The sequence below is a fragment of the Melanerpes formicivorus genome, unplaced genomic scaffold, assembly GCF_026170545.1.
Source record: "Melanerpes formicivorus ecotype bairdi unplaced genomic scaffold, bMelFor1.0.p_v2 SCAF_21, whole genome shotgun sequence".
Taxonomy (NCBI): Eukaryota; Metazoa; Chordata; class Aves; order Piciformes; family Picidae; genus Melanerpes; species Melanerpes formicivorus.
In genome coordinates, this window is record NW_027142373.1 from 10,588,201 (window position 1) to 10,602,150 (window position 13,950).

General features: G+C 47.8%; 1 protein-coding gene across 2 annotated transcripts in view; it reads right to left on the reverse strand.

Annotated features, from left to right (window-relative positions):
- TMEM94 (transmembrane protein 94) overlaps positions 1 to 13,950 on the reverse strand; it is a 63,127-nt gene that overhangs the window by 26,783 nt on the left and 22,394 nt on the right. For both annotated transcript variants that reach the window (XM_068151539.1, XM_068151540.1), the window contains 8 exons: positions 8,444 to 8,563; positions 7,010 to 7,137; positions 5,903 to 6,039; positions 5,044 to 5,240; positions 3,617 to 3,768; positions 2,890 to 2,992; positions 2,490 to 2,576; positions 1,791 to 1,907 (listed from right to left, as the gene is read on the reverse strand). In XM_068151539.1, the coding sequence (XP_068007640.1) occupies positions 1,791 to 1,907; positions 2,490 to 2,576; positions 2,890 to 2,992; positions 3,617 to 3,768; positions 5,044 to 5,240; positions 5,903 to 6,039; positions 7,010 to 7,137; positions 8,444 to 8,563 (1,041 nt within the window). The remainder of the gene's footprint in view (positions 1 to 1,790; positions 1,908 to 2,489; positions 2,577 to 2,889; positions 2,993 to 3,616; positions 3,769 to 5,043; positions 5,241 to 5,902; positions 6,040 to 7,009; positions 7,138 to 8,443; positions 8,564 to 13,950) is intronic.

Here is a 13,950-nt window from a genome sequence, read left to right on the forward strand (position 1 = left end):
TGTGACTGGAATATTTTGTAGGTAGGTGTTGGAGGCTCATAATTCTACAGTGATCCTGAAGCACTGGAGAAAGCTAAGAGGAAAGCCAAGAGAAAGATTAGAGGGTTGGGAAATATGCTTATTGTGACTCCAAGTGCTTCAACTGTTTACCTAACCAAGAGATGGTAAAAGGGTATAGGAGTAGCTAACAGCAGACCAGAAATTTGACTGACATCCTCCAAAATCCAGGGGACAAAAGATGTAAATGTTGCAAGGGCTGGAAATCAAACCCCACAAAAATTCCCTCTGATGTAAACCACTCATTTTTAGCAGCGAAGGTAAATAATTACTGGAACAACCTATGAAAGGCAGCACAAATGTTTTCAAACCAACATCAAATTCCCTTCTAAAAGGACTGCTGCTGTAGTAATGCAACCTGAGGCAGGGGCTGGTTTGAGGGGCCACTGGTTTGTGTCCTGCAGGATGCCTGACTAAACCAATCATGAGGGTCACCTATGGCCCTGGAAAACTGGGAATCAAACAACTCAAACACAATGGGAGGGAACAGAAGGTGGAGAACAGGGTCACACAGGCCAAGTGATTGAAGATGAAGAGGGTCTTACCTGCTACGTTTTGAACAGAATAGAGAGAAGGAAGGAGTGAAATAGAGAGGCCAAGAGAAGACTGCCCTAAGCAAAGGAGAGAATGACGAAGGCACATCACAGCGGTTGTTCTGCAGCAGCAGGGATGGAGGATCATGTTTGAGATGTCACAGAAAGAGTGGAGTGAGTTGCCTGGACAAGTGGAGAAGACAGGAAAGAAGACAAGGAAGGTGCAAGTATGAGTGTCAGGGTAAATGGGTATGTTGAGAATGATGAAGCAGGGAAGCCAAGGAGCTGTGGCTTTTCCCAGCCAAATAGCAAGGTGTGAAGGGATAGAGGAAGGTTGCAAAGACAGGAATGGAGCAGTGCTGAGAATGGGTGAGAAAGGTGAAGTGGAGAGAACACTGAAAACAGATTTTAAAGGTGCAAACACCAATGAGGGAGGTAACAGGTCCTCCATCCCAAGACACAGGCAACTTAGTCATGTACAGCCAACAGAGGACAGAAAACACAGACCTAGGACCACAGAGGCCAAGGAAGGACAAGAAGGAGAGAGAAACTCTCTCTAATTACAGGCAGAAGATAAATCAGCACAGAAGACAAATACAGCACAGTGCATCTCACCAACAGTACCACCAGGACAGAACAAGAGACACCCCTCAGCACAGCCAGTGCAGGATCACACACCCATCAGCCTACAAACTCCATTCCCCAAACCAGCATAAGCACCAGAAGCTCGTCTTACTCCCTGATCCACAGCAAAGGCCAGGCCTGCAAGCAAAGCCCCAGAGCCACAGGAAAGGGCTGGTCTGCCCACATGTTAAAGCAGAGGATTGCAGGGGATCTCATGTAGCCTTTCTCAATGGCTAAACATTCCCTAGTTATAGCCACCACAGGACATTTATCTCCTTGAGCCCTCTGCCAGACTATGTTTAGCTGATAGGAAGCACATGCCCTCAAGAGATTTATGGACTCACTGAAGCTTCCTATCACCTTGGGATATCTGTAGACAGGGTGAAAAAATTAAGACATCTGTTCAAGAAGAAACCACACTGTGCTCCAGGGAGAGGGCACAGCCAGGGCAATCAAAGATCCAAAGCTTTTACAATGACATGGATAAATCTGCTGAATTCATTGTGCTCACTTCACAGAGCTCTTCCCATCTCCTGTCTTTTTCTCTGCAATGATTTGATGTGGAGAGATACCTACCAGTGAGGTGGATGAGGCCATGCTCATCTGGGCCAAGACTCTGGCTTCTCCAAAGGCTGTAGCAAGAACCCACAGAACAGGAAAGAGCAATGGAAGGATGGGTAGGACACCATTCACCTATGAAAAAAAAACCCAATCCTGCAATAACCAACAAGCTCAGAGACAAGAAGCCAGATGATCTCTCTTCCACCACAGTGAGAGGATGGGTAAAAGGCAGCAGCAGGAAGGGGGGAGAGAGACTGCACTGGAAGCAATGCAACACAGGGGGAAGCACAAGAGGGGACATGCACACCCCCTAGGGCTTTGTAATCAAGAAGGCCATGAATAAACCACACCAACTTGCAGCTGGTTTTCCTGCTGAATTTGGCATAAACTCTTACAAGTTTAAAGGCAGAGGATACCAAATAGATAGATAGATAGACAGATAGATAGATAGATAGATAGATAGATAGATAGATAGATAGATAGATAGATAGATAGATATACACACACATGGCAAGTGAGGGAGAGCAAAGGACAACCTAGGAGGAATGGCCAGGGTAGAGCTGTTGTCCTGCTCCACTGAAAGCTCCTGGATCCAGCATGCACAGAGGTTGTGCCTAGGACATTGTCACAGGATGAAGCAAGCTGCTGAGGGACAGAATCAGCCCCAGTGGTGCTCTGGGGAGGAGGTGTGGTGAAGCTCAAAGCTCCCTTTACCTGAAGCTGCAGAAGAGTGTACTGCCAGGAAGCAATTCCAGGAGCTTTGAAAATGAAGCGCACAGCATTGGTGATCAGGAAGCCAGCCTGCAATTCAAACAGAGGTGACACTGTCAGCTAACTGCTAGTACTGGTAGGGAAGGAGTTTTCTCTGCCTTGTAACATTCTCAGCCCTGGAAAAGACTGGAAGATATCCTTGGTCTGCTGCTGCACTTCCTCCCTCCACACTCACAGGTAGACAGCTCAGCATCTTTGCTTTGCTGAACTGCCCAAGGTACACACAGTGTCAGCCGCACCAGTTAGGGTCTGGCCTCAATTTCCTGTTGATGGCTGCAAATTCTTCACCTTTATTGACAAACTGTGGCCACACTCACCAGCAAAGGCTTGAAATGAGACTCACCAGTACAACAGGGACAGCGTATTTCAGCATCACTGACTGCACAGTGAACCTCTCATTATCCAGGGCTGTCACAGGACGTGACAAAGCCATTTCCAGGCACCACCTGAAGAATGGAAAAGAGCTTCAGATTTCAGTGACCAAGACTCTAACCCTGTACCTTCCAGAGACATAAACCTCCTCGTAGACCCGATTAGAACACTGCATTCACCCCATGCTATGAGGGATGACCTTCAAAAGACAAGCCATGCTCTACAACAGCATTGCACTTGCCATAGTAAATTTTCAGTGATGTTTTGCAAACCCCCCCAGGGTGTCCTCACCCAATTCACAGCAAGGCTCTGTTGCCCCAGTGTGTACTGAAACCCCAATAGGACATTCAGGTATCTCTATCTCCAGTTGACCAAAGGCTGTCATATCGCTGACTACATCAAATGTATGATAATCTGTGACCTCCCTCCATGGTTCAACTGCAGTTGGAAAGCAATGAGCTGATCAGTAAGACTTAGTGTGTATGTGGGTTTATATATCAGCCCAACCTACCAGTTCAGGAGGACAACGGAAGACAGATATTAAGAGATATAGAACATTGAGAGGTAACAGAGAAAACACAGCACACCATACCTGCAAATTCCTGTCCTGGGCTGGCAAGTCTCATTCTTTGCAGACACAATGCAGCAATAAGGACAGGGACAAGCTGTGCAGGCACTGTGCACTGCATTTAACCCACCTGACATTATCAATTATTGGGGTCTTCAAGACACGGAAGAGACGGTAGAGCTGAGGGTTCTGAGGTCCCTTCTTCACTTCTCCCCTTGGGGAGGGTGGAGGTGAGAAAGGTGGAAAGAGATCTCCTGGCTCCAGAACTATGTGCTCATCATCCTAGGAAAAAAGCCAGAGAGCCCAAAGGCTGCACAGTCAGGGATTTGTAATCCTGCTACAAGGGACTGGACATTTAGTCCAGCAGCATCCCCCCCACTGCAATCCCTGCTTCATACAGTTCTCTCTCTCAAAAACTCATTAGCTAAATTAGCTAAAACTAAATGCTTGTGTTGAGGCAGGCCTGGTTATTTCATCAAATTGGGCCTTGGTTAGGCCACACCTTGAGTCCTATGTCCAGTTCTGGGCCCCTCAGTTTAGGAAGGACATTGAGACACTTGAACGTGTCCAAAGAAGGGCAACAAGGCTGGGGAGGGGCTTTGAGCTCAAGCCCTATGAGGAGAGGCTGAGGAAGCTGGGGTTGTTTAGCCTGGAGACGAGGAGGTTCAGGGGTGACCTCATTGCTCTCTACAACTACATGAAGAGTGGTTGTAGCCAGGAAGGGGTTGGTCTCTTCTCTCTAGCAACCAGCACCAGAACAAGAGGACACAGTCTCAAGCTGTGCCAGGGGCAGTTTAGGCTGGAGGTGAGGAGAAAGTTCTTCACTGAGAGAGTCATTGGTCATTGGAATGGGCTGCCCAGGGAGGTGGTGGAGTCCCCATCCCTGGAGGTGTTCAAGAGGGGATTGGATGTGGCACTTGGTGCCATGCTCTAGTCATGAGGTCTGTGGTGACAGGTTGGACTCGATGATCTTTGAGGTCTCTTCCAACCTTAGTGATACTGTGAAAGTCACAACAAAACCCAACAAAGGTGAATTTTGAGCTTTAAAGCTCTTCCACTCTCCTGCAAGCAGCAAATTCTTTACACAGATCTTGGAACTGATTTGTTAATTTACTTCTACCCCAGGCATTTTATACTATCTTCTTTATAATAAATCAGTAGTAAGGAGGTCAAAGCAGACAAAATTTCTCCCTTCACATAAAAACCAGGATAAATTAGGGGGTTGTATGTCACATCATCCTGCTGGATAGATTAACTCCACCTATATTTAGCAGCACTTTACAATTTCCCCTTGACCTGGAAGAGATGGAAATTTTGTCCTTTACTATCACATTGAGACCAAATGGTCTCCCATCCATTGGGTTTGGAGGCTCACAGAGATGATGCAGTCTGTGTAACAAAGCACCATCCTTGACTGAACTTTGAATTTCAAGCTATTTTCAAGGTCAGAAGAAATCAAACACTCCAAACAGTCTGTACACAGGGAACTGGAGTATCAGCATGAAAATCCTGGGAGATACATTGTTGTATGCCAGGGAAATGAGACAAGCAAGTTACCTTAATCCCTCTCAGAGAAGCAAATGACTCCTGGCCTGGCCTCAAAGCAATGACATCTCCTTCTACTAACAAGCTCACAGGCAGGTTGACAAGATGACCATCCCTGTAGGCCCAGTGAAGGGACCAGGATGGGGCATAAGGCATGTGAAGGTCAGGGTACATGGAGTCTGGCCATTTCACCTCTTTGCCAAGCGTATCTGAAAGCACAAAGTGTGAAAGGATCAAGTGACAACAGTCCTGGAGAGGTCAAGCATAGAGCAGTTTACATTCTGTAGTGCCTACAGTTCCTCAAGTGCTAAGATCAGTCCATCCCCATGACCTTTTATCATCTCTCTCTTTGATGACCTTCCCCTCTCTCTCCACCCAGTATTAACAACTAAACATAGTCATTTTATAACCTTAAATACATATTGGTGCAAGAGAAAAGCTACAGGCTGTCCTTAAAAGCGCCAGGCTGAGCTGAACTGCCTCCTCAGGTTTAAAACCCCCTGTTGAGAGAATGCTCAGGCACTGCAATTGATTTCCTTCTGTTGCATGTTGTGGTACAACCCCACGGATTCCTCTCTCATCATCTGCTAGAAGGCAGATATTTGTGTGAGATGCCGAGGATTTGGATGACTCCAAAGCACAGCCATAACAGACGCCCACCTGACAACACACAGACTGGAAACACATGGCCTCAGACAGCTCAGAATCACTGCTCTGCAGGACAGGCACGAGAGGACACAATCCTGCCTGTTTCTGCGTTACATGGGGGAGGCTAATGAGCTTCATTAGTAACACAAGTGATCAGCCTTGTGAAAACTCCACCAGGAGGAAAACACAAATGCAGACAAGAGACAGCTGAAGGAGGCCTCACCATTTATCTTATCAATGATGGTCTGAAGCCTCCTCTCCACCTCTCTGCACTTCAGTCTCTCTTGACGCCCAATCATGAAGAGATCCAAGAGGAGAAGGAAGAAGAGTGCCAGCGCGTTCACGATCTCAGCACCTTGGCTTTGCACAGCAAAACAGAAGCAAGCAGATGAGGTCTGAGTAAACAAGCAGAACACACTGCCAGCCACCCACAGAGCTAACTGCACACCTGCTCAGTTGTTCATTCCTACATCCCACAGGCTGAAAAAGATAAGCAGGGGAGCTGCAATCATAACTTTCCTTTAGATTAATGCCATCAGAGAACTCTGAAAGGAATCATCTCAATTAAAAAATGCCCTTTATGGGGTGTCTTCTATGAGCCACTGTCCTGCTCAGGCTGGTACAGAATCCTCAGTCAGCTGTGGGCTGCATTAGCAGTTTCAATTATCCAGGACAGCTGACCTGAGTTGGCTGTAGGTGAATCCCAGACCATAAATGTCATGCTTAGTATAAAGGGGGAAGTTTGGTAAGGGCTGGAGCTCCTCCTGATCTCTGGAGGGGTTTGCTTACCATTCTGCTCCTGAGGACTGGTCTGTTTATTGTGACCCCTGCACAGTGACTGAGGAGAGTCTAACTTTGTGCACTTGACATTGGTATTAGTTTGGCTGCTTCATGAAGGCTGTTTTCATTTCAACCCATGGGTCTCCTCCTTTTCTGATCCCTCTTTCCCTGCTTGGGGTGGGGTTCCCTGGGTGGTGGAGCAGCTACTATAGTTTAGCTCCAGATACAGGCTAAACATAGACAACCACTAGCTTCTGCAGTTCATAACTATGGTAATGGCTTAGGACTTCTGGAGGTCTAGAAATGCTGTAAAAGGCAAACCACTCAATCTCTCCACAGGACACTCTATGGATCTGTTGGAAGTAGAATTAAGTTGGCTTGAGTTTTGTGTAAGAGCCTGAAAGGGACAGAATCACCAGTGTGAGTATGCTACTGCCTAGATACCTAAACACCATGGGGGACAATGCTGTTATGGCAGCCACAGACAGTGGTGAGATGACATAAGACTGTCACCTTGCTTCAGTTACCCAGCAAAAGAAGGTTTACTTACCTCCCCATTGGCTGGCTCCCATAGCAGCACAGCAGCAACAGCACTGCCAGAAGCATTAGAGATGCACCAGGCCAGTGGAAACAGGAACAACGGTTACCATGGTAGAGAAAACTGCTCCTCCACACCTCCTACAAAAGGAGAGCAGCAGTCAGTCAGCATTCATCAAACACAGAGCCACACATTTGAAAAACCAGAGGGAGGAAGGATGAAAGCAGCAGTTGATATTCCAGGGTGAGCCCCTGAACATGACACAGAGCATCCCAGATTAGTTATGTGAATGCCACAGCACCAATGGTTGCTCAGCTGGTGAGGCTGGGTCAAAGCTTTTTGCTTTACTCTTGCTTGAAAGAAGGAAAAAGCTTCTGTGCCAGGCTGTGCCCTTGTCACTAACCAAGCCAGGAACACTTTTAAATACTGTGCATAAACACCAGCACTTGGTATTCAACACAGGCAAACCAGAAAAGCATGGTGGACAAGGGGACACTGCTGAGCCTCACAGCTTTCTCTCCACCTGATATGAACCCTGCTGGGCACACTGCCATTAATGGCTCTTGAGGCCCATAGAGCTGTTTGAGCTAGAAAGGGCCTTAAAGACCACCTAGTTCCAACCCCCCTGCCATGGGCAAGGACACCTCCTACTAGACCAGGTTGCTCAAGGCCCCATTCAACCTGGCTTTAAATGCTTCCAGGGTTAGAGCACCCACAGCTTCTCTAAGCAACTTGTCCCAGTGCCTCACCACCCTCATGGGGAAGAATTTCTTCTTAATGCCTAATCTCAGTCAAGCTTCTTCCAGTTTGAAGCCACTGCCCCTTGTCCTGTCACTCCAGGCCTTTGTAAAATGTCCCTCTCAAGCTATCCTGGAAGGCTGCTATAAGGTCTTCCTGGAATCTTCTCCAGGCTGATCCTTGGGTAGATTCCTTGCCTTTCTCCCAAGGACTTTAGCAGTTCATAGATTCATAGAATGATTTGGGCTGAAGGAGACCTTAAGAATAGAATAGAATAGAATAGAATAGAACAGAACAGAACAGAACAGAAACCAGGTTGGAAGTGACCTTTGAGATCATCAAGTCCAACCTATCATCCAACACTATCCGATCAACTAAACCATGGCACCAAGCACCTCATCCAGTCTCATCCTAAACACCTCCAGTGATGGTGACTCCACCACCTCCCTGGGCAGCACATTCCAATGGCCAATCTCTCTTTCTATGAAGAGCAACTTCCTAACATCCAGATCATCTAGTTCCAGCCCCACTGCCATGGGCAGGGACATCTTCCACTAGAGCAGGTTGCTCAAGGCCTCACCTTAACCTGGCCTTGACTCTGCAGCAGCAGTCTGTGAGGGAATGCAAACAACTCTTGTTGAATCTTCAGCTTCACCACTTTGAGAAAGGGGGACTGAGTGCCCAGCCTTGTGCTGCTTGGTGCCTCACCTTCCAAGAAGTCACTTTTTTCCGTTCCTTCTGATGCCCCTCCAGCAGTGCTGACAGTTGGTCTCTCAGGATCGTGAGGGCTTTCTTTGTGCTAAGGCCCAGACTTGAGGTCATCTCATCCTGAGGTGCCAGAAAAACAAAGTGGTTAGTGCTCTCCTATTCTCTTTGTAGGCTTTCTCCTGCTGGCTGGCTGGCTGACTGAGCACTCTTGCTGGTTCTCCATTTTCCTGAAATCATCTTCACTCCTGTGAACTTTAGACTGCTGGCTGGAATTTGAGCACTTAGATAATATCAAGTAAACAAACAGGTCCTGACTGTGCTGGATAAATACTTTATCAAAGCACAATACCAAGTCATTTCTGTGAAACAAGATTCTAATCAGCAGAGGCTGAGGACAATACAAAGGGACAGGGACGCTGCTCAGCTCCAAGGTTACACAGGCTGGAACTGGTATCAGCTTGTAGAGACAACTCGACACAGTTACAGCAGAATTTTAATGACAGGATGCAAACAGCAGTAGAGAATTTGCAATTCTAAACAAGAGGGATCTGATTCCCCCAGCTGCTTTTTACCAAGCACCTCTGTGGCTACTTTTGACTGAAACCCCCCCAGATTGCAGTGGTAGGCCATGGATCAGTTCAGGACGGGACATGACTCCGGCATCAACTCTCTGTTTACAAGAGCAAACACTAGAATCTTAAGTGCTGAATTGCATGAGCATACAAGGGAGGCATTTGGACTGGAAGGAAGCACACAGACTCCAGAGCACTGCTCCCTCAGTGGTTAGCCAAGAGGCAGCAGCCTGAAAGGACATAAGCCAGGAGCTGCCACCTGGAAAACGCTGCCATAAGGTGCTGGTAACAAGGAGTGGGGTAGCCACTTGCATTTCTGGGGCAAGAACACAAGCACTTCCTTTCCTTTCAAATCACAGACTCTTGAAGTACCCTGAGTGCCAGATCACTGAAAGGGAACCAACAAGGAAAAGCTGGCAGGTGTCACAGAATCACAGAGTGTTAGGGGTTGGAAGGGACCTTGAAAGATCACCCAGTCCAACCCCTCTGCCAGAGCAGTACTACCTAGAGTAGGTCACACAGGAACACATCCAGGTGGGTCTTGAGTGTCTCCAGAGGAGACTCCACAACCTTTCTGGGCAGCCTGCTCCAGGGCTCTGTCACCCTCACAAAGTTTTCCCTTATGTTCCCATGTAACTTCCTCTGCTCCTGTTTGCACCCATTGCCCCTTGTCCCCACATTGGACACCACTGAGCAGAGCCTGGCTCCACCCTCCCAACACTCACCCTTCACATCTTTATAAACATGAACGAGGTCACCCCTCACACTCCTCCAAGCTCAAGAGCCCCAGCTCCCTCAGCCTTTCCTCAGCAGGGAGATGTTCTACTGCCTTCAGCATCTTTGTGGCTCTGTGCTGGACTCTTCAAAGCAGTTCCCTGAGGTCCTTCTTGAACTGAGGGGCCCAGAACTGGACACAGTATTCCAGATGTGGCTGGTGTCCATGACAGGACTACAGCAGACATCAGGGAATTGGTCAACAGAAGTTCTCATTTGTATTCCATGTTTAAATAGAAACATGCTGAGGGTGTCCAGCACATGGGATATCCTGCAGGTTAGAAATGCTCAGGTGTATCACACTCTGCACAGTAGTGCTGAGCACAAAGCAGCAGGACGCTTCCCTCTCTGGTCCTCACCGGCATGACACAGCTCAGGCACGAGCCAAAGCTTCTTCTCAATCCTGCCAAATCCACCATGGTCTCAAACTGCAGCAGCTCTGCTCTTCAGGAGCTGCATGCCCACACCCAGCTCTGCAACTGCAGCTCAGCTATGATCTGCATTTTTCTTCCTGTTCCTTTAGCTGAGTGGTTTCATGATGAACATTTACTGGAAACTAATCTTGGACTTCAGACTCCTGTGCATTGATGGTCCACTCCAAAACTGTCAATGTAAGACTCAAGGAGCAGCAAGAGAGATGCTCTTTAAACCCACCATCTGCCACACACACTCCTCACCTATCAGGGACCATTTGAAAGAGCAAACTCTGGCCAGGCAGAGTCCAACCATGCTGCTTCAGCTGCACTTTTACAGAACTAAAAATAATCCTGCTGTAGTTTTCATTCTCTGTGTCAGTTTTAGGAATAGAGGAAGCAGTTCTGTGTTGTTCTTGGAAGCAGCCCAGGTAACATCAGCACAGGACTAAACATAGGAGTCTCTCAAAGACTCCCAGAGGAGAAGATGGCAGAGGAGAAGATGGCAGGCAGCAGAGCTGGCAGCAAACCTGCTGCTGCACCACAGGAGTGCTGCAAACAGGAGTGTCTGAGAGTAACACAGAGCAAAGGACAAGAAGGTTTCTCTCTCTCTCTGTTGACAGCTTGGCTGTTTAGGGCATAGCAAAGCACCCACAGAAACACTCATCCTCTCCAACCCAGGAAGAGCAGATGGATAAACAAAAGCCACAGAATAAAAAAGCAGGAATGAAAGAGGGACTTTAACTGAAAGGCAAAGTCTGCTTGGGCACTGAGCTGGTTCCAATGGATACATCAAGAGCTACAGAAGAAATGAGAGGGAAGCTGCAATTAATGCCAACATCCAGTACAGTCACACAGAGCCTGGAAAGAGGAACTGCCACATCACAGCAGGCAGCAGGCACAAAAAGGCAGCAAATCCAGAGGAAATCAAAAAGGTTCCTGCAATCCATGCACACCTGCTCCAATCTTTCCACAGGAGTTACTGCTTTGCCAAAGATTAGTCCAGGTAAGGGCAGCCACAGAGGAAGGTGGTTGCAGCAAGTGAGAAAGAACAAGGGCAAAGTGTGGCAGGGCTGGGGAAGAAGAGCAGGAAGAGCAGGGCTTGTTAAACACCCACCCTGACACTTAAAATATGGAGAATTGGGCAAAGCAAGAGGCAGCAGTAAACAAATGCTGCAGTCATGTGGGTGAGAGGCTGCCTGTGCTGCCTGGGATAACCAACTGCTGGTGAGCATCCAGGGGAAGGCTTTGGAACCAGGGAATGAAAGGGACAGGCAAGAAGAGCTCCTGCCAAGGGGCAGCTCTAGGTGGTTGCTACAAGGGCTGCCCTTCTAAGCCAGCAACTGCTAATGAGGTATTTTTCAAATGCCCTAAAGTAAACCTTTGTATATGGCAAAAAGCTGTCCCAGAGGGATCAGTCCAGGCTTTCATCAGCTCCAAGTGCTCTTCCTGCCACAAAACAGGAGGTGAGCACCCCAGGGTGAAGAGGCCATTACCAGCAGGTGTCAGTTCATTAATAAACCCCTCAGCGTCCCCATCTTTGCTTTGAAAGTTGCTTTCAAAGAGTGATCTGCTGCTTCTCAGGACAAAACAAAAGCAGTGAGACACCTTCCCTCCCTGCTGCCTTAGCAGAGGACTTCCTCTGAAGAACAAAAATAATAATAATAATAAAATAAAGCAGGAGCTGACAGACAGTAAATTCCAGGTTACAGTGAAAGCAAACCCCTGATGGGTTTCAGGAGGCATTTTAAAAGGCTCTACTTTCCTTCTGCCTGTGCCTAAAGGCAAAAAGTCCTGAGGAGAAAATGAGCAGTTGCTTTTTCCTTTGTCCCTGAGGCTGGTGAGTCTCTTAAGTGCACTTAGGGCTCCTCTGGAGCTGACCCCTGCCCTGGCTATCACAGCCTTGGGCTGAGGCATGATTGAAGGCAGGTAAACACAGGATGGCTGCAATTCTCTGCACTGAGGACGATACCACAGCTCTCAAGAGCTGTAATGTGCAGAAAAACTGCCCAGTGCAGGAGGGTTTGTTTGTCTGTGTGATTTTGTCTCCAAGAGGGAGGTGTGGATTGCCTGGGAAGCTGAAAAGAGGAGAGAATTTCTTGCCTTTCAGTAGATATCCTGCACGTTAAATGACTACTTAGCTTGCCTGCAAACATTCAGGAATGGGAACCTGAGCTAGATCTAGCAAACACCCAGGTTTAGGAGCCAGTTTGGCTCCTCAGGAAGGAGACAAGAAGCTGCTCAGAGCTAAGAGACAGGGAGCCACAGAATCTCTGAACTTCTCCTTGCCCTTGCTAGTTTTGACAGTGGGAAATTAGTGGGCAAATACCCAGTGATCCAGGAGCCTATTAAAATGCTGGGTGACAGAGAAAAGGTTTCCTTCACCTTCCCCATGGGTTGCAGAGGAAAAGCACTGTTATCTTTTGATTTTTACTCCCACAATGTGAAGTTGTGCAGCCCACCTTCACCCTTACAAAATCACCACTGGTTCCTGATCTCTTCTGAAGTTCCCAACCTGCCCTTTCACACCGAGAACCATCCAAGAATATCTTACAAGGTTATCAGCTCTTCCCACGCTTTCTGCTATCTGATAACAGACAGAGGTCTTGCTCCTCCCTTCAAGAGGAACAAACAAGCAGAGGTCAAAATGTGTACAGGTCAGAAACAGACACAAAACATTTGAATCATAGAATGGTTAAGTTGGAAGAGACCTTAGAGATCATCTGCTCCCACCTCCCCACCATGGGCCGGGATGCTTCTTGACTAGACTTAGCTGCTCAAGGCCTCATCCAACCTGGCCTAGAACACCCCCAGGGAAGAGGCATCCACAACCTCCATGGGCAACCTATTCCTGAGTCTCACCACCCTCATACTGAAGAACTTCTTAGAATAGGATAGAATTAACCAGGTTGGAAAAGACCTTTGAGATCATCGAGTCCAACCTATCACCCAACACCATCTAATCAACCAAACCATGGCACCAAGTGCCTCATCCAGTCTCTTCCTAAACATCTCCAGTGATGGTGACTTCTTCCTAAGATCCATTCTAAACCTGCTCTCCCTCAGCAGTGTGTTGGTTTGCAGCAGTCTTACTGACTCAAATCTCCACACCAAGAAGAGGCTTAAGCACCCAGGAGGGCTCAAGGAAGGCTGTACCAGTTTCTGCTTAGGTTTAAGTGTGTAGGACACACCAGGGCTGTTCTTTCTCCTGCATCTCCTGGAAGAGTGCAGTGACAGAATCAGACTGTCACCATGCCTGGTCACATTGAAAGAGGAAGGAATGTAAATTTCTTCCATGCTCCAAGTCCTGAGGTCTAAAGCCCACTGGACTTGTCTGGATGTATCTGGAGCAGTAGGAGTGAAGTTTGAACACGTACATTTCAAGGAGTATTTACTCAACTGAGTTGCTAATCTCCACAATACCTGATTATGCTGGGAAAAGGAAAATGCCAACTCTGTGATATTCAAAGGAAAACCTTAAGAAAGGAGGCACAAGAGCTTGACAGAACAAGAGGACACAGGCTCAGGCTGCACCAGGGGAAGTTTAGGCTGGAGGTGAGAAGAAAGTTCTTCACTGAGAGAGTTGTTAGGCATTGGGATGTGCTGCCCAGGGAGGTGGTGGAGTCACCATCCCTGGAGGTGTTCAAGAGGGGATTGGATGTGGCACTTGGTGCCATGGTCTAGTCATGAGGTCTGTGGTGACAGGTTGGATCTTTGAGGTCTCTTCCAACCTTGGTGATTCTGTGAC